Below are 21,436 nucleotides of genomic sequence, written 5' to 3'. Positions count from 1 at the left end.
TGTGAACAATATCAAATTTTAATAATTTGTCATAAAATTTGTATTATACCGTTAATTTAAAAAAAGAAAATTATTTGATATCAGAAAGACATTCTTCGTATTCAGAATGCAATTCGATATGTCTGATGTGCTCTCATGTCCCACAAAAAATACTGTCGAAACGCTCAAAACGCTCATTCCAGATCCCTTAATGTCATTAAACACGTCAAATAATTTGAATACGCATAGTCTAGTCTCAAAGATAAAATAAAACTCCTCAAATTGAATTATTACCTCTTTACTAGTGTCCCCAAATACAACGTAAAAACCACTAATTTACATTGTTTACACAACATACAGATAATATCATCACTTCCGTTGCTGATGGGCAGAGCGATTAACTGTAAACCGTTGACAAGAGCGTACTTGCGCGATTGACAAGGCGCAACTTGCGAGTATGGCGACAGAAATAACAACACGTACGGCGTGTAAAGCACACATAGTAGGCCTACGCTTCGGATCGGAGGCGCATTGTGAACATCGCGGAAGTATGCTCTCGTTTTACAGCAAATTAAAATCACGGTATAGTTACTATAATCGATAAGTCGCTATAATCTGAGGCAGAATTTAAAAGTCCGAGTACATTTTCGGTCTGGTTGGCAGGATGTCAGACGCAAATTAGTCTTTTTAATTCGGGCTCAGATTATAGCATGCCCTCGAGCGTCAAGTCGCAAGCCATACATGGCCTTTAATGCAACTTTGACCAAAGGGCCGTTCATATTACGCCGCAATTGCGGTGCGGTGCGGTGCCGCACTGCAGAATACTTCAATAAATGAAGTTCAATACATTTTAACTTGGAAATGCGACGAGTAGCGTTGAGTTGAGGCAAAAAGTAATCGATTTATCGGTACCGCATCGCACTGCATCGCGGCGTAGTTTGAACGGACCTCGACGCTGCAACAATAAGGCTTTTTGAAGTATGACGGGCACAAATGGAGATGGTGTACTTTTATGTGGGTAATCTTGTGTATGCTTTCTTTCAGCATACAAAAGATTACCCAAATAAAAGTACTCCCTCTTTTGTGCCCGCCATACTTCAAAAAGGCTTAATATAAATCAGCGATTGTGGAAACGCACTCAGCGAATACTAGGTGATTATACACTGGTGAAGTGACGTAGTTAGTCGGATTAACTACCATAGCAATAGATGAATAAAATAAACGTCCATGCGGTACCGATGCATTGAACCATATATTATGTCAAAGAAATGCTAATCACTTGCACCTGTAAGATTAGCCTGCTTGAAAAGAGCGGTATTGTATTCAATCTATTATATGATTGAAGACAGGTGATGAGTGCAACCTGCTGTAGTGCAGAGCGATCTATTCAAAAATTGTATTCATCTATTGCTATGGTAGTTAATCCGATTAGGACGTCACTTCGCCAGAAACAAAAACATCTTAACATGCTTATGAGAAATGTTTTAAAATAAAAGTCTGATATATAATCACAGCTATTTTAAACTTAAACCTTATATTTATCGAATATATATACTTCAATAGACAGTGAGCACCTTGTCCGACAATGTTGTAAAACTAGCATGTTTACCAGTACAGTGCCTGTGGTCTTCAGTTTCAATGTGTCCCCTAGTCTTGTTCTTCCTCTTCCTGTTGGGAGCCACGTTCATTTTCGCCGCGCTCATCATCCTCCAATTCCCCTACAGGTACCGCCAGGTACCGCTGCATCCACATTCCCAGCTTTCTATAGATAATAAAATGGAAAACAATCTATTTATAAGCATGATCATCATTTTGGGAAACATCATTTTTAAATTGAACTGAAACCCGATTCCCCTTAAATCTATCAGCTCACTAAAATAGCAGCCATGACAAAATATATATAAATAGGCATAAGAAATTCTATGAATAAAAAATACTATCAGGTTATGGTCACCCTTAGATATCCAGACAACTTATTTATATTATCAGTATCATTAATTCTGAGTAATTTTCAAGGTCTGTATAAACCATAACGAAATCATAATGCGCGCGTGGGGGTGTGTGGGGGAGGGGCATGGTGCCCCTACTGAACCTAAGAGAAGTGAAAATAAACAAAAATGCTCCATAGAGAAAGAAACATCACGTAGGTGTGTGAAATGTAAGGACAAAAAGTATGTCTCAGATACATTTGGTAAAATAGCTTTGTGCTATGCTTTATTATTTTTTTAAACATTATTTTTAAAAGAAAATGAGCTGTGCGATATGCGATATTTTTTTCATTTTACATTCAACGAACAATATTTATGCACTTTTGATATTCAGATACAGAAACATAGTAATACACTGCAAAAACAGTGTCTAGAGATTGAACACTTTTTTTTTTGTCCTCAATTTGTAAATACGTTTAAAACCTAAACACCAATGTCAAATTTCAAAACATCATATGTTTAATATCTAAACACATTAAGACATATTAATTCCTAAACATGTTTAGCATTTAAACGTGTTTACAAATAGAGGACAAGGTGGTGTCTAGAATGAGTGCTTATTATAATCCCTAGACATTGTTTTAGGCCTACATGAATTAAATAAATGACTTTGGCATTTCAGCAATGATATTTGAACTTACTTTATACTTTTTTCCACCTGGAAGATTTGGTGTTCTTTTCAGATAATCTCCAAGTCCCTTCTCTATCTCAACCTCCTTAGCTTGAGGATGATTCTTCATGCAAGCTTCTATAGAAAGGTGGAAATGATATGAGTTCAGTATTAAATTAAACTCCTTTATCAAAATAAACGGTCTGTATCTCAATATTAGGATTTTCCAAAAGCCTACATGTCGACGTGTTACCATACGTGCGGTCTGTGGTCTTAGGGGAATTTTTTATTTGATAAGTTTATGAATAAAGTATACACATATAATCTAAAATAACAACAACAAAAACCAAGTTGGAAACGTATGTCCGATTTAGGGTCAGATTTAAATATCCATATTTTAATTTTATAGTCACAGAATATGAGTATATTACACCCACTATGATTGGTTCAGACAGCATGACAAATTATATGCATTCTGTTTAGGCTTAGCCGATCTTAGCTCTATGGAAGCTTATGGATCTGTTTTCTCACCCAAAAGGAAAGGCCTGCGTGATTTGACATATTATGTTAATCATAGATTGTATCTTGGGCCTATGAAACTTACTGACGATAACTTTGTAGAAACTTGAAAGGGCTATCTTTAATGCTCAGCTTGCCTTTTCTCCCTATACACTGTAGGAGGACCACAAATTGTTCGTTCCCAGCTTCCTCATCATCCTCCTGATGGTTTCGTTGAGATCATGTCCTCCAACAAGACTAAGGTGTCGTATCTGGAATAAAGACATATGAATCAAAGCTAAATATTTTTAATGCATTATCGCATGGAATTTGGAAGTCAATATCGTTTATGATGTTGCCGTTGTTGATGGTTCAGTATCTTGTGATACTTTGACCCACAACTGAATAAAGTTATTGTGATTTTCATCGCAAGTGCAAAATGTCAAACATAGGCCTATTTTGAATTATGGCCTATTTATAAATGATCATGATTATTAGTACTTCAATTGTGTAAATCAACCACAATTTCATATTGTGTACTTTTGAACACACGAAAATTGCATCTTAATTCATAATTTTGTTTTTAAAGCTAGTATAGGGTGGGGGCAAGGGAACATTTTGCACAGGTTATGATTGTTTGGTATAAAATGACAGTTCCTGAGAAATATTAAAATATTTAAAGAACCTCTCGTGTCTATTCGATATTCCTATATTAAAATACATGTATATAGAAATATTTTTGGCTGAGTGGAGTTTTAATATAAAACCACATGCGGCCCTCATGTGCATGTTTTGCAAAAAGCAAAACTTATAGTTAAGGGCTGGGGTATGAACGTTTGGACAGTATTTATTGTAGGACATTAGAGCACATCAGACATATCGAATTGCATTCTGAATACGAAGAATGTCCTTCTGATATCAAATAATTTTGATTTTTTGAAATTGCAATGTAATACATATTTTATGGCAAATCATTAAAAATTGATATTTTTGATATTTAACAGTACTTGAAGTAAACTTTACAAATCTGATGATTTGTACTTAAAGTGTATGTAGGTGGGATGAAAAGCCGACGATCAATTGAAAATTTTGACCTTTCGTATTGAAGATATGGATTTTTCCCAAAACAAAGTCTTTTGGGAAAAAAATCCATATCTTCAATATGAAAGGTCAAAATTTTCAATTGACCGTCGGCTTTTCCTCCCTGCTACATACACTTTAAGAATATGTCATTAGATTTATATAATTTACTTCGAGGATTGTTATATATCAAAAATTTGAATTTATATCAATTTTTATAATTTGTCATAAAATTTGTATTATATTGTGATTTTCAAAAATGAAAAATATTTGATATCAGAAAGACATGCTTCGTATTCAGAATGCAATTCGATAGGTCTGAGGTGCTCTCATGTCCCTCTAAAAATACTGTCGAAACGCAATAAACGCTCATTTTAGATCCCTTAAGAGTGCACCAAAATATTGACATAGTTTTTTGTATTTCAATCAGGTACAATAAAAAGCTATCTTGTCATGTTTCTTTACAAAGTTCTAATTGATAACTAACTAAACAGCAGATTGCGTAACTCTATCACTCTTTAAACAAATGATAAACTTCAATGTTGCAAAATATGGAATATGGATATTTTTCGACAATGTTCTTAGCACATCGAAAAATGTTTCAACAGAACGAAGGACAATATCTTAAACTTCTGAACCAGCAGTTGCCAGACCTTAAGGCCTATATGATTTTATGACATGTTACATGTACAAAATAAGTAATTGTCTTGCTTTTAAATCTTTATACGAAGGAGAACAACTAAGATTACAAGAGATGGTAATCTAATACTAATGGATATGCGTTTTCCCAGTCGCCACCCAAACAGGGTGGTGAGTTATGTATTTTTAAATTGTGATATGTTTAATTGATAAAATGTCATAGTTTGTTTTGGTGTCATTTGAAAGCTAAAACACCACTAACATTAGCAACCCTGTAAATATGAACAATGTAGCTTTTCAACTACTGGAGATGTGTGGTTGATCGAAAGTTGTGAGGGAAGGATGGGGAAGAGGAGCACACAAAGTCTATGGGAACAGGGCGTTTCGCATGTGTAACTTGAATAAATTAATGACTACAGGGGCTACATGAACTTGATTTTGGTCTTAATTTACAGCTAAAAAATTCTACTTGTTGTTTTTAATCATTTTGAACTCTTATGCATGCATACCTAGGGCTAAAGAATCGTACTGGTCATCGATCTCTTTGATTTTTTTAATTCAGTGCTTTCAGGCAACACAAACCTAATTAATTACACTAAAAATAAAAACAAATGTGTTCCACTTCCAAGCAATCAATATACATCATTATTCATTTGCAATCATTTCATAAATATTCCAACATCTGCAACATTCCATTGTTTAGGGCAAAAATTAGCGTACTTGAACTTCTCTGGGTAATATATGATTTATAGGTCATACCATCTGTTGTTTTTAACCATGGACTTGGAGTTTGTGACTAACCCAGAACATAGGTCAAGACTGAGGTGGTACAGGTGAAGTTCTGGGTGCACAAAATACACCTCTGGGTGCAATAACCGGCAACATGATAATCATTTCAATGGATTTCCAGTAAACCCTTCTGCCTGACTTTAAAGTAATTATTCAAATTATGAGGTTTTGGGCGCTAAATACTCCCTATTAATCACATATTGCTTACATATTGGGTAACCACGGCCACTCTTTTTTGCACTTGTAATTAATAATGTTACTTCTCACGTGTTCTGTTTTTATACTTGATGACTTCTCTTACTACTTTCAGGAATTTGCCTGTGTAAATATACATGATATAGATGAGAATAATAATATAGCCTACTTGTAATTAAATCAGGTACTAAGTTGTCCGACGATCTGATGATCGAGTGTCATGAGTGTCATGCTAATCTAATACTCATCTAACACATTATGTCAGATAGACTTATGAAATAGGTATAACAATTTGACAAACAAGACAAAACTCAAGTCAATAAACCACCTTGAATTTCAACCAAATAATTAATTGTAGGCACGGCCTTTCGATTCTGACAACATCGCCGATCTTTTTCAATTTTGAGATTGCAATTTTATAAAGCTTTCAATCACGACGAATAGGCCAGCTATACGAATGCATCACGAACATACAAGTATTTTATTTAGTAGTACCAATACGGAATTAAACCATGAATATCATCAAACCTTACAACATACTTTTAAGTCAAGAATGGTAAATAATTAGACAAACAATATCCTATTAAAAACATCTTAAGTCCTCAGCTTTTAAAGACTTTCCTCGAATTCAAATTACATCAACCGTCATTATATTGTGGATGCCATATGTTACTCATTGTACTTAAAACTTCACTGATTAAATTGACTAAAAACATACACGCTTTAACATGTTTAATGCAAATATAGTAATAATAAAATACAATCTTACCTTTGTTTGGTAGAACTGAAAGAAACAGATGCAAATAGTTCCTTTTGATGAGCAACTTGATGTATATTCCTTAGAACAGCATGCCAGCATAAACGATCGTGTGAAACGTATAATTTTTCACATTCCAGGTTTGAATTTTGGGTTGCCAGACGATTCACAAAACCATAAAACTTTTATATAGGTCACACTTAAAGATGTCAAGCAAGTCAAACACCCGGGTCATACATCACAATCTCTAAGACACAGTTCCTCACTAACCAGCAGCTTATGCTAGGCTTAGGCTGACTTTAAAATGTTGGTTGCAAAAGCTTATCTCTACAAATTGAGATCAACGTCCGAGAAGTGATGTTGTCGAATGCATATAATTGAACCGTGCTGTGATGAAGAGATTGTTATAATAAAAAGGACTGCGTGAAACACTTGCCAAATTAGGTACATGTTTCCTGATTGATGCACATATAATAAAGAATTAAACAGTTAAACTTGTATTCATCAACAATATACAGACATCATTGACTTCACAATTGCTGGGATTTATATGCGCGCACAGCAGGCGAACATTAAGTTTCATATTTTGAAGTGAAAGTTGATACACATTTGGGTTCATTTCCCACGAAGCGCGCAAAAATATGCAATTTTACACTATTTTATACCAAATCAAGGCGTTTAATGCTATCTATAAACAACAAGGAATTTTTCTTTCACTTTTTTTCTTCTTTGAGATGTCGGGGGGAGGGGTTGTCATAAGAATTCAAGGAATTATTTAATCCCTGTTGATTTAATATTTAGTCGGCGTTGTCATGTGTATCTTGTCTTTTTTTTTACTTTCTTCAATCCTTCGATTTCGTCCTTTTCCTCAGTCATCTGACATGATAGCTCCTCTTTTTCCTTTCTGTTAATTGCTGACGTACCAGATATCAGGGGTATGACATAGACAAATTGCTTTTTACCGGTCAAGTTTACGGGGAGATGCGCGTATTATTCACACAAATCTTGTTATACTATTTTAGCCCCCAATCACGGTGAATTGGATGTGAATATGAAGGTGAATTTGAATTCGATGAAGTAAGCGGAGCGCGAGAAAATTTCAATTCTAAACTAGACCAGGGAAGTGTTTGCCGAAAACGGGGTGGGGGTGACATTTGATATCCCAAAGTGTATGCGGACGTGTCCCCGCTGTCCCCCAGGATTTACGACCATACAGTGCCTTAAACCAGAGTAGGCTACGTGTTAAAACATTTTGATAATATGAAATAATAATTAAACGCTTTAGAAAGACATTTAATTGACGTTGTACAAAACGTTCGGAAAACGTTCTGGAAATAACGTATTATAAACGTGGCAAAATAACGTAAAAATCGAAATATTTTGTAACGTTTTAAAAACGTTTTCTGAACGTCATGGTAAAACGAACAATATTTTAACCAAGTCAAAACGTTTTTAAAACGTTTTTAAAACGTTTTGGAAGACGAAGACGTAAAAGACCAAACTAGAACCTAGAGAAAACGTTTTCTAAACGTTTTGTGTTTGCTGGGATATGTATCAGTCTCTAACCGTGCCATTTCATGAGCGTAGAAATCTGGGCTGTTTTTTGCCGTATGTCAGATAATGTAGTTCCTTGTTTAAGAAACCAGGATTGAATTGAGTGTTCAGAAATACTTTGGTGGGGTGGGGGTGGGGGCTGGGCACTTGGACATTTGGAGTCATAACTTATTAGGGGTGGTGCAATAATAATGTGTACCCCAGTCTGGTGAATTATAGGGGGGCAAGATGTTTTGGCAGGCCAAAGGGGGGGCAAGCATTTTTGGCAGGTCGAAGGGGGGGTCAAGCTATTTTTGGCAGGTCGAAGGGGGGCAAGCTATTTTGGCACAGATATGTTGGGCACCATTTCACAAGAAATCTGTGAGTAAATGGAATAGTGTGGAGCAAGACCTGTTTCTTGAAGAAAGTGTGTGAAAAACAGAAGCAGCCCCGTTCCACACTATTCCACTTACTCTTTTGATATAATCACCTGTGTAATGATCTTGTAGGCATTCTCACAGATTTCTTTTGCTGGGTTCCAATTATTCGCCTGTGAATATGGTCCCGGAAGCTGTTCCGTCTCAGTGCATTTTACTGTTGTGTCAGTTGGACAACTGCTTGGTTACTGACATGGGTTTAGAGTAGAGTATTGAAGCAATCCTGTGTGCAATTTTTGTTCATTTTTATGGACAGGATTTTAAGATATGACCTTGTGAAAAATTATAAGTTTCTTTTTGAGGCCAGTTTATATTACGCCCTAAAATTTTGTAGGAAAACGTTAGGAACACATTCAAATATGCAAAATTTCCTGCTCGCTGTGCTCGCATTATGATAAGACAATTTAAGGTTTTAAATTCGGGTTCCATAAAATCTTACATGTGTAAGGGGGGGGTGGAAAGGATTTTTGGCACGTCAAAAAGGAGGGGCAAATGTTTTTGGCACGTCAAAGGGGGGCAAAGATTTTTGTGTTTGACACAGCCAGGCCAGGGGGGGGCGAGCGATTTTTGGCAGACCATTTTGAAAATTCACCACTCCGTCACAATTATAATATAATTAGGGGCCCTGGCGAACCGGGCCCGCCACCACCTCCTCCCCCAAAAAAAAAAAAAGAGGAAAAGAGAGAAGAGGGGTAAAAAAGGGGCTTTATTGGTACAATGTGTAAATTTTGTATGTTCTTGTTCTTTTAGTATTTTCTTGTTAAAAACTTTTTGACCCCACCCCCTCTATATTAGCAAAAACGTTTTTGATCTCCCCTCCATTTTGCCGAACCCACCCCACCAAAGTATTTATGAACACTCCCTTAGGCGTGATTGTCGCTGGATGTCGTCTCCTTCTCTGGTGCGTAATATTACATTGTACCATAGACTCTATGATTGTACACGTATTAAATTTCGTTTGATCATCAGACCACTCAAGTCCAAAGTGTCCAAAATGTCAGCAAGTTCTTTTGCACTTCCGATAATTTCGGAATTATCTTTTACTTCGATATTGCTTCTGTTTGTCATCCTTGTGACAACTGTAGTCTTCTTCTTTCTTTCTAAAAAGAGCAACTTACCGCCAGGACCATGGACTCTGATTCCTTACATTGGCTTTGCTCCCAACATCGTTTATGCTCTCTACAAAGGCGAACCACTCTACAAGTTTTTGGTGAAGCTTGGTAACAAGTACGGACAAGTATTTTCATTCAAAGCACTTGGAATGCCTATCGTGGTTTTGAATGAAAACCAAGCAATACGCGAGGCTTTTCAAGATATGAAACTAAGTGATAGAGGCGAAAATAAAATGCAAGCCAAAGTCTTCAGTAGAACTTGTAAGTACATGTAGTGAAAACAGTAACGATTGTAAGTTTTGAAATTGATTACCAAATCTATATACTTGATGTAAAAAAATCCAGAATTTAAATAAAAAATGTGGTGCCAGTTTTAAATTTTAAGTCAAAGATAAAAAGTGCCGAATTTAGTTCGTTCACACGTTAGTTCTCATAAACCAGGGTTGCTGATTGTTTTAATCTTTTTTAAATAAAAAAAAATTTGATTTTTAAAACCTTAAACCACATACAGCTACTAAAGGCAACCAAACTAGCTCACATAATGCCTATGAGTTGGCAATTCCATTTAGAGTATTTAGGGGGGCATGGGAGTTTGGGTTGGGCGGAAATTTTTGCTCATAAGATATTAAGTGAGACGTCTGACTAGTGGGCGATTTTGTAAAATATTGTTGAAATAAGATCTTGAATAAATCATGTGAAAATTAGAGGTAAATCAATGTGATTTCCATTTGATCAAATCTAACTGGTAAAAGACATGCAAAGGGTTCAGTTGACTAAATACATGCATAATTTTGTAGAACATGACAAATAGAAAATTCTACATCGCACCCATCGCACCTGACTTCAGTCTCGCCATATGATGATAATGTTGGAGCATTATAGTACCTTCGAAAGATGGTTATTTGATCTATCTTTTTTTTAATTAGAGGGGTCAATTACATTAATGATTGATAGTTTGGAAAGTTTCACTTAATTTAAAAAAAAAATTCCCTCAGTTAAATTAACTGTTTGCGCTAATAAACGAGACAGGACGTAAATGTAAGAGAATAGTATAGCAAAATTACACCAAAATATTAAACTATGAAAAATATTAAACTATGCGTTTATAAATCTCATATAGTTGTTATTATTCAAATTTTCTTAAATATTTTATGGAAAATAACGAAGGTTTCCGGAAATCAATAATTTGAATACCTCAGCAACAACGAAAAAAGGTATGAATGTTAAACAAACACCAAAATATTAATTTTATGTGTTTATAAATAGATTCATACAAAAAACCTTTGATCTTAGGCGGACTTAAGGTGCATCTATGCTCTTCAATTTAGGAACACTTTGATGAATTTTTTTAATATTTGAATTATCTTGATGAAAGGACATTCAAATTAATATTTTATATCTGAATTATCTTGATGAAAGGACATTCAAATTAATAATACATCACAGTTTCATATTCCGCCTGTGATAATCGGCTGAGCACCGCTGCAACATAGTGCAGCAATGGATTTTTGTTTTATTCCTATATAGCATTGAGAGGAAAGATTTGAGATATGTTACAGCCATGATAGAACAAAATTTAAATGTTGGCCCTATTATAACCTTCGACCCTACATGGGAAGAGTAGGGGACATAGAAGGTAATGGAACTAGTCCAATTTTACCAAAAGAACTTTTGCTAAATATTCCCGGGCCTGTCAGTGCAGCAGGACCTTCCTCACGGTTTGAGCGATAGTAACAAGACGTACTTCGCCAAATCGTGGATACGCACTTGGTTGTTGTGGGACCCCGTTTTTTAGCCCAATGGAAATATAAAAAGCGGACACCTAAAACGGGATTCTCAAACAAACAACATTCCTATAAGGCGCTTTAGGCGTCCGCTTTTTATATTTCCATTGGGCTAAAAAACGGGGTCCCACAACAACCAAGTGCGTATCCACGGTTTGGCGAAGTACGACTTGTTACTATCGCTCAAACCGTAAGGAAGGTCCTGCTGCTACACTGACAGCCCCGGGAATATTTAGCAGACGTTCTTTAGTTTCTTTAGTTTCAAATTTTCTGTGGTTTTAAGTTCTTAAGTTTTTGAGTTTTTGGTGTCATTATATCTGAGAACGTTGAAAATTCCTATAAAATATAATCAAATATAGTCCATTGTACAAAATTGTATAGTTTAAGGTATTGTATAATGACCAGATCGCGTGAGATATATCTCACGGGTCATTAGATCCCCAGATTTGATCATTATAACAATATAATGAACAGATTTTGTGTTATTGTTCCTAAAACCAATGACCGTGGAACCAGGACAAATAAATAGGGCATGCGGCCAACAGTTTGCAGTATTTTGGACCCTTGATTTTGGAGGTCAATTCAAAACTTAATGGTCAGCAAGTTGGGAAAGCAAACCAGTGTGTTTGGAAGATGATTCAGCAGATATTAAGGGGCTGTGCAATAATATTGAGCCTCTGGAGGACAAAATTTCCAAACGACGTGCCAAAAGATGTTGCATCCCCCCTGCACATGCCAAATTTTTGGGATCCCAATTTGCAAACATAGATAATCATATAGGACTATTGCGAGTTCAGCAAGCAGGTAAATTTGCATTTATTTAAGGGAAGGGTTATGAACGTTTGGACAGTATTTATTGTGGGACATTAGAGCACATCAGACATATCGAATTGCATTCTGAATACGAAGAATGTCCTTCTGATATCAAATAATTTTGATTTTTGAAATTCGCAATGTAATACACATTTTATGGCAAATCATTAAAATTGATATTTTTGATATTTTAACAGTACTTGAAGTAAACTTTATAAATCTGATGATTTATACTTAAAGTGTATGTAGGTGGGATGAAAAGCCGACGATCAATTGAAAATTTTGACCTTTCGTATTGAAGATATGGATTTTTTCCCCAAACACCAAAAAAAAATAGGTCTTTTGGGGAAAAAAAATCCATATATCTTCAATATAAAAGGTCAAAATGTTCAATTGATCGTCGGCTTTTCCTCCCAGCTACATACACTTTAAGAATATATCATTAGATTTATAAAATTTATTTCGAGGACTGTTATATATCAAAAATTTGAAAAATATCAAATTTTAATAATTTGTCATAAAATTTGTATTATATCGTGAATTTCAAAAATGAAAATTATTTGATATCAGAAAGACATGCTTCGTATTCAGAATGCAATTCGATACGTCTGAGGTGCTCTCATGTCCCACAAAAATACTGTCGAAACGCCATAAACGCTCATTCTAGATCCCTTAAGCGTTTCCCTACTGATTTCCTAAAGTTAATTTTTTATTACTTCCGTGGTCCGGGTACGCGCTGGTGAATTGCGACCGCGTAGAAGTGACAAGGTCGCCTACTACGCGCCGCGCCGACGACCAATGGGTCAACCGGCTTGTTGTCAAGTCCGTTGATCAGCCAATCAGCGTGATTGTTTATTTCTTCTGTGTGTACGCTCGTCTACGCTCGTCTACGCTTGGCGCACAGCTCGGACCACGGAAGTAATAAAGAATTAACTTTAAGCCTTTATAAAGCGCTCTATTTTAAAGACGCCCATGAATGTATATCAAAAATCGATTGCTCTCCCTCTCAGCTTGTCAAAATTTCTTGCAGCCCCACTTTCGGATGGCCAAATATTTCTTGCCCCCAGTTTACCCTCCACCAGGGCTCACAATTAGTGCATATCCCCGAAAATCTGTCAAACTTTTGTTCCTATTCACCTCCTGTCCCTATTTACACCGGTTTGCGGTACCCATGGTTACTTTTGTTACTGATTATACAAGTCATATTAATCATTCCTTTGAATATTTAGCACTATGAAATTCAGATAAGTTTGTTGCTTTGTGTCTTATATCCATTGACTTTTCTGTAGAATTGAGTGATATCTATGGGCGCACCAAGCCAGAGCCTATCGAGTTAAAAACACACATATCGAGTTTAAAAAACACATGTCAAGTTAAAAAAATACACATCGATAAGCGCCACCTAGAGTTTATGTTAGACCATTATATCTTGGGATGGGCTTCTTCTACAAACAAAATCAGACATTAGAAAATTTAGATTTTCATTATCTAAATCAATTTATTATTGCAAAATAATACTTTGATGTTTTGCAAAAGTTCATTCTACAAATCATATACTTTGAAAACTTGCTCGATTTATTGTTGTGAATGCGTTATGTACATTTTACAAAAGTGTTGTGGTTTCAGTCCTCTTTACAACATACGAGGGTTGGTCAATAAGTCCTCGCAACTACTATATATCTCTGCTCAAGCATGACTTTGATGACGAGTTGCTTATCATAAATACAAGTTTGTCCCTTTGTCTTTCAAAACACATAAAAAGTTTCTATTAGAGTACCTTAAATTATGTAACCTCATTTGCATAAAGTCACTGCTATATATGCACTGACAATTGTCAACATTGGCGGGAAATTTGATTTGTAGTTAAGGAACGTGTAATTAAAAGTAGCAGAAGTAAGGAGCAAAGCAGTTTACAAGCTTTGTTTTTGGTATGAGGTAATTTAAGTATATTCACTTGATAATTGTAAGAGAAGAAATGTGTCCATTAACAGATGAAGAAAAGGACCGTCTTTGAAAGGCATCAAATATAGGCCTTAACAACAACCAAAAATGCTGTGAAAATCACGAGAGATGAGCACTCAAGGTAGACACATTAATCAAAATTATCTCCAAAATGAAACAAAAACAAATATGATTATTGGTATGGTGTGAGAGGTCATATTCAGGACAATAGAAATTGGTACAATAAAAATGTAAATATGCGCATGCGTTGCTGGTATATTTGATTAAAAGTGCCAAAAATGTATGAAAAAAGGAAAAATGTAAAATCATAATTTATTTTTGTCCATTCTACATTTTATCATTTTCTTGTAGTTAACAAATTGGATGACATGGGACCTTTCCGGATTTTTGCGCTAGCCTGCTTCCGTCAATTTGGAGTCGGTGCATCTCGTTTTGAGGAGCCCATTAGTAAGGAAAGCACATATCTGATCGAGGAGTTAGCCAACCTTAAAGGCAAAGCTGTCGACCTTACTTGGTATTTCAATAATGCCGTATTAAACATCATCGCTAAAGTCGTTTTTGGAACCCGATTTGAACTTTCCGACGAGCGCATGCATCGGCTTACGAGTCTTTTGAATCGTCTAAATGAACTGTTAGGGGCAGGTGGCTTGGAAATATTTATCCCAATCAACATCCCAAGTAAAGCGAAGCAAGAATTGAACAAAGTTGTTGATGAGCTACTGGCGTTCATAAACGGCATGATTGAAAGTCATCGTAAAAACTTTGACACGGATAACTTGAATGACTTGATAGATTTGTGGTTGAATGAGATACGACTTCACAAATCCGATGATCCTAATTCTTTCCGAAATCCAGATAATATGGCCGGACAAATATTACTTCTCTTCTTAGGGGGGACAGACACGACTTCAAATACACTTCAATGGGGCAGTCAATACCTTGTCCGATACCCCAAGGTGCAGGATCGCATACATCGCGAAATCGATACGGTAGTCGGTCGTAACCGGTTACCAAAGCTGGATGATAAATTGAATCTGCCTTACACACAAGCCGTCATTGTAGAGCTTCATCGAATCATTTCACTTTTCCCTTTGGCTGCGTTTCATGTAGCAGGGGACACGACAACTTTCCGTGGCTACACCATTCCGAAGAATAGCGTGGTGATTTCTAACTTGTATGCAGTGATGCACAGCCCTGAAATATGGGGAGACCCAGAAGAGTTCAGACCAGAACGCTTTTTGGACGATAAGGGTAACTGTCAAGGAACGGACGAAGTGATTCCATTTGGAATAGGTATGTAGGCCTATAGTAGTAAGGGGCTGTCATTTTCTTTAGAATGGGGGGGGTCTTGAATATACTGGGGGGGTCATTGAAATTATATACGAAAAATGGGGGGGGGGTAGGGTCGGGTGGGTTATAAAATATTAAGGGCTGATGACATCAAGATAAATTAACCAAGAGGGAATGCTACGATGTTCATACAAGACCACAGTAACGTAGCCAGAGGATGGCAGATTATGATAATATGATATTAAATGAGACATTTCGTTATTCCCCCTCCATCCGGGACAACTTAATGACCAAGCCTGTTCCCTGTCTGAACAGTCAGACTAACAGTAAATGTTTCCAAATATGAAAAGTGTGGACCTTCTTGATAAGTGTCAGCTCATTTAGGCATTGTCCACACATTCAGTGAACAAGTGTCATATTCCTTTATTTGGCTTCACCCTACGTATAGTGTCCTCACTTCAGACGTAAAATAAGATGTGAAAAGATGTGGGGATATACAAAACACACCAATTTATATAACATTATGGAGTAATATTTATAATCCATACGTTGTATTTTGTACATTTATTGTGTACCATAATATAACATTATATTAACATTTTCGATTTTAGGTCGCCGTATGTGTCTAGGAGAAGCTCTCGCGACACAAGAACTCTTCATCTTCTTTACCCATCTTCTGCATCAGTTCAAGTTTGAGAAGACATCTGAGGACGCACCGATGCCTACCTTGAAACCAATTGACGGAGTTGTCACTCATCCTGAAAAGTATAAACTTAGGGTCATTAAACGAGATTAAATAAATATGGTATCTTCTCTTTGGGTCCATTATCAAAGACAGGCTATGTGGAATATTTCTTATTTCCTAAATAGTCGCTATCCTTGTTACTCCAGTACACTTTCTGTAATCATAACATGAATCGTGAAATACATACATGGCATAAAGGATTTGACAAAAAAACTTTACCCAGGGAATGTTCAGAAATAATACCTTGGTGGGAGGGGGGGGGTCGGTGGAAAATATTTTTAACCCCACTTAGTGAACCCAAAATTTTGACCCCACCTAAAGGAGGATTTCGTGATGCCAGCATCCTCAGTAGATATCCACGGTAAAAGCTTATTCCCAAAATTCCAGTTGATTCCGATTTTGCGTTTGGGAGTTATGCATGATTATGTGTATTACACTGCTCCATAGGCCACTGTTGTTATTTCGTTCTGGTATACCAGAACGAAATTCAAATTTGGCGATATTTTTGCTAAACGAATTAATCTGCAAGGTACATAAACATTTTGTAGCAAGAGGCTTCTTTTTTTGAGAAAAGTAGGGGGATGAGGCTGTGGATCACGAAATGCCCTTTAAATGGACCAAATACTTTTTGACCACCACCATTATTAGGAACAAATCTATTTTGATCCCCCCATTATAATGTACCATGATTCTACAAAGGACAAAGGAAAGACATTAACTCTCTCCACGGGGGTGTCGAGTGCATACGACCGAGTTTCATTTTTTTCATTCAAAAAATGTCAGAATTGTGAATTTTCATGACCATAATGGCATCTGCATAATTGCTTTAAAATGAGTACAAATAAGCCTAGTATTGGTTCCGTGGTTCTTAAGGTAGCTCTTTGATATAAAAGATGTGGAATTGTTAAAATATAAAGTATATTTAATAAACCATTGGAATCAGTGGCGGCGGAATTTTAGGGGGAAAAACTTCAATTTAAGACTATTTTAGCCCGAAATGAACGTGTGTTTTACTATTCGATGGGCCAGTTCGCGCGATGCGCAAAATTTTGCAATTTTACCCTATTTGGGTCCAACACACGCTGCTGCTCCCGCTTCTGACGTCTATGAGTGGAATGCCACATGATTTAATTATAAAGAATATAATATAATGGTCAAAATACAGTGATGATAATCTGTACTACATTAAAGATTATTGTAAAATGTCAACACTAAAGAAGAACAAAGATATTGCAGCCTTTTAGACCCGAAGGAACTGACACATAGCTCAAAATTAAGTTATAGACAAAACACTTTTTTTACACTACATAATCTCATCTCTGACAGTCGAGTATTGAATTATTTATCAAAACACGTGAAGTATCGCGATGTCACTGGAATTCTTGTATAAAATACTGCATAAAAGAATATAGAATGCAATTAATAAATGTATGCTATCATTAATATTAATCTATCATCATTATTATTATCATTATTAATATTATTATTATTATCATTATTAATATTATTATTATTATCATTATTATTACTAGTTCACCCGTAGCCGTGAGAGCAAGTGATAGCGATGCTGTTTGACCCCTGATGACCCTTTTTACTTTTGACATGTTGAGGATTCTTTTTACCACTTTTGACCGCGATTTTATTTCTCACCGTTATTCCTCTCGTCTCAAGGATGACACCCACCAAGATTGAGCCCGATCGGACCTTTGACCTTGACCTCCGATGACTTTTAAAACCACCCGGTCAACATACATATCTATATCCAAAATATCCGAGAGTAAACTGAGAGTAGCGATGTTATTTGACCCCTGATAACCCTTTTGACTTTTTGACATCTTCCCGTTGTCATATTGAAGATTCTTTTTACCACTTTATGCGCGATTGGGCATACTCAAACGTTTGACACCATGTGACATTTGACCTCGAGTGATCTCGGTTTGATTTTGTTCATGCTCCCGTGATATGGAGAATTACTTTCACCAAGTTTAAGCCAAATCGGGCGAAGTTTAGCCCCTGGATGACCTTTGACCTCAGATGACCTCGATTTATTTATTTTTGTGCTCCTCTCATACGAAGGATACACCCACCAAGTTTAAGCCCAATCGGACGAAGTTTGAAATTCAAAAATAATTTGCAGCAATGAATTCTGGGTAGACATTACGGTGCATTTTAAATTAGGCAGATAGCCAAAATCTTGATCAAACATGTTTTACGCTGTTCATAGTTGCCCAGATTGACCTTTGACCTCGGTTGACCTCTATTATATTTCGCGAATATATTCCCTCCTATCAAGGATTCCACCCGCCAAGTTTGAGCCCAATCGGACAAAGTTTGAAATTTGAACCCTCCGTAATGACCTTGGACCTCGGTTGACCTCAATTTTATTTCGCGCATATATTCCCCTCCTATCAAGGATTCCACCCACCAAGTTTGAGCCCAATCGGACAAAGTTTGAAATTTGACCCCCTCCGTAATGACCTTTGACCTCGGTTGACCTCTATTATATTTCGCGCATATATTCCCTCCTATCAAGGATTCCACCCGCCAAGTTTGAGCCCAATCGGACAAAGTTTGAAATTTGATCCCCTCCGTGATGACCTTTAACCTCGGTTGACCTCAATTATATTTCGCGCATATATTCCCCTCCTATCAAGGATTCCACCCGCCAAGTTTGAGCCCAATCGGACAAAGTTTGAAATTTGATCCCCTCCGTGACGACCTTTAACCTCGGTTGACCTCAATTATATTTCGCGCATATATTCCCCTCCTATCAAGGATTCCACCCACCAAGTTTGAGCCCGATCGGACAAAGTTTGAAATGTGACCCCTCCGTAATGACCTTTGACCTCGGTTGAACTCGATTTATTTCGCGCATATATTCTTCTTGTAAACTACGCAAAAAGTTTTTTATGGTTAGGAAATTTATCCACTATTAAAATCTAGCAGCTAATAATTGTGTACGTTTGCTAAATAATCGCATGCGGGAGATTGTCCTGCGCATTTTGACACCTCAATCACTACGACACAGGATATGAATGTTTAAGTACCAAGAGGTCGACAAATAAAAATGGCAAAGAAGCCTATTCAGTGGTTTTAGAGCTGATTCACTGATCCAAGACAGTTTCATTATTCGCGCCTTTTCAATTTGAATTTAAAGCATTTTCCTTGATTCACGTTGGATAATCCTTTGCTTATTGCGCAGATGAATGATCAAAGACAAAGGTGAGTGGGTACTAAGACATTTCGGTTTTGAAAGATGGGTTTGGAAAAGGGATTCAAAACAGATCATGATTACAGCCAGGACAGCTGCATTCCTGGAAGCAGAAGGAATTGAGACACTTGAGTGGCCCCCCAGAAGCTTAACCCCTAGCCCCTTGGAGAACATTAACAGCTCAAGAGACGAGTCAACAAGAAGATAAAGGCAGATACAACTCTGGTGGGATTGCGTCGCATCGTTATCAACGAGTGGAACGGGATTGAGCAAGGTAACATTCGACGCCTCATTAGGAGCATGAGACGCCAACGGTGGACACACAACGTACTGAAAGACTGGTAAAGAAAGAGATTAATCTCAAGTGAAGTTGGAAGCGGCAGTATGATGCCTGAAATGGGCTCAGCAAGTAAACAGAAAATGTTATCTCCATGTTTGTTGCTTTTTGTGTTCTTCTATTCTAAAAACTTGAATAGGCCTTTTTACGATTTTTATTTTTCGACCTCTTGTTACTTAAACATTCATATCTTTTCTCAGGAGTGTCGTAGGGTAGTGATTGAGGTGTCAAAATACGCAGGACAATCCCCCGCAAGCGATTATTTAGCAAACATACAAAATTAATCACTAGATTTTAATAGTGGTTAAATTTCCTAACCATAAAGAAACTTTTTTGCGTAGTGTATTAAGGACTCCACTCACCAAGTTTCGGCCCGATCGGACAAAGTTTGAAACTTTGACCTTGACCTCCGATGACCTTCAAAACCACCCGGTCAACATGCTTTTCCCGATACCTATCCACATCCGAAATATCGGATCGATGCGTCGAAGCACGGCGAAACGCATAGCCGGAAAGACAGACAACCGGACACACAGACTTCGCTTATTATTTTAGTATAGTAGATAGATAGATTATTAGTATTTTATTATTATTATCATCAAAATATGTAAAAAATACGTAATCTACCCAAAATTCAATTTATATCGGGGTATAAAACTTAATACGCGGATTTAGGGTTTCTCTACCGAAGTCAATTTGTGCCGAAATTCCTTCCCACAATGCAATAGCGTTTTGCATAACAATAGATACAGTTCGGAGGTTAATCAATATTCTTTGTTATGCAATACGCATATTGCATTGTGGGAAGGAATTTCGGCTCAAATTGACTTCCGGTTGAGAAACCCTAAATCCACGTATTCTTGGGTCATTTCCTTTTGATAGATAGAGAGATAGATAGCCTATAATATATTATTGATAATTGTGCTTGATCTTTCATCACATCACTTGTTCCCTCAGCTGCAGACAAAATTCATTCATTAAAAGTATCCGCCATCACCCACATCGTGAGGGGATGGAGGAAAATGGAGGCCAAAATTTCGACTTTGAAGCCATTTTTCAAACGTCACCACGGTCAAGGTCAAGGCACATATTGGGGGTGGGTTTGTGTATGTGACGTGTGTGTGGGTCTATACGTCACATTAGTGGGTATAAGATTCCCTCTATGTGTCCCAAAGTCATTAATGTAACCGTACAAAAGATGACCACCCGGTCCCCTTCTCGTTTCTCTGAGGGTGGAGGTCTTAATCTTGATCATTAAATGGTACAGAATGACAGATCATATAGAGTATTCATTTATGCATTACGTTGCACTAAGGGAGCTCAATTATGACACTACCCTCAGATATGTAAGGAGGGGGGCCGGGAGATCATCTTTTGTGCGGTTACATTAATGACTTTCCCCACCCCGGAGATTGAGGGAATCTTATACCCACATCACATACACAAACCCATCTCAATATGCCACTTGACCTTGACCGTGGTGACGTTTGAAAAATGGCTCCAAAATCAAAATTTTAGCCTATATTTCCCCCCTCCCCTCAAGATGTGGGTGATAGCGGATATTTGTAATGAGTGAATTTTGTTTACAATCTGGGGAACAAGCGGTGCCAGTGAAATGATTAAGTTCCGAACAATTATCAATAATATTATCATCAGATCCAATGTTTTCAAAAATGC

General features: G+C 36.8%; 1 protein-coding gene and 1 long non-coding RNA gene across 2 annotated transcripts; one reads left to right on the top strand and one right to left on the bottom strand.

Annotated features, from left to right (window-relative positions):
* Window positions 1-1,290: 1,290 nt before the first annotated feature.
* On the bottom strand, window positions 1,291-7,188 carry LOC140137689 (uncharacterized). Its single transcript, XR_011856885.1, has 4 exons — window positions 6,548-7,188; window positions 3,182-3,347; window positions 2,609-2,715; window positions 1,291-1,741 (listed from the first exon to the last, which is right to left on the bottom strand). It is a non-coding gene; the product is annotated as an uncharacterized lncRNA (long non-coding RNA).
* A 2,311-nt stretch (window positions 7,189-9,499) lies between these two features.
* LOC140137176 (cytochrome P450 2B4-like) lies at window positions 9,500-16,262 on the top strand. The gene is made up of 3 exons (XM_072158827.1): window positions 9,500-9,878; window positions 14,528-15,469; window positions 16,078-16,262. Exons 1-3 carry the CDS (start codon window positions 9,500-9,502, stop codon window positions 16,260-16,262), a joined length of 1,506 nt encoding a protein of 501 aa, XP_072014928.1.
* Window positions 16,263-21,436: the final 5,174 nt, after the last annotated feature.

The sequence above is a fragment of the Amphiura filiformis genome, chromosome 17 (assembly GCF_039555335.1).
Source record: "Amphiura filiformis chromosome 17, Afil_fr2py, whole genome shotgun sequence".
Taxonomy (NCBI): Eukaryota; Metazoa; Echinodermata; class Ophiuroidea; order Amphilepidida; family Amphiuridae; genus Amphiura; species Amphiura filiformis.
This window is presented reverse-complemented; position numbering and strand designations above follow the sequence as displayed.

Bases quoted from the DNA above. Each gene is read 5' to 3' on its own strand.
- LOC140137176 (XM_072158827.1), top strand. From the start codon at position 9,500: ATGTCAGCAAGTTCTTTTGCACTTCCGATAATTTCGGAATTATCTTTT. The intron at 9,879-14,527 runs GTAAGTACATGT...ATTTTCTTGTAG, and splicing joins CAAAGTCTTCAGTAGAACTT to TTAACAAATTGGATGACATG. The intron at 15,470-16,077 runs GTATGTAGGCCT...TTTCGATTTTAG, and splicing joins AGTGATTCCATTTGGAATAG to GTCGCCGTATGTGTCTAGGA.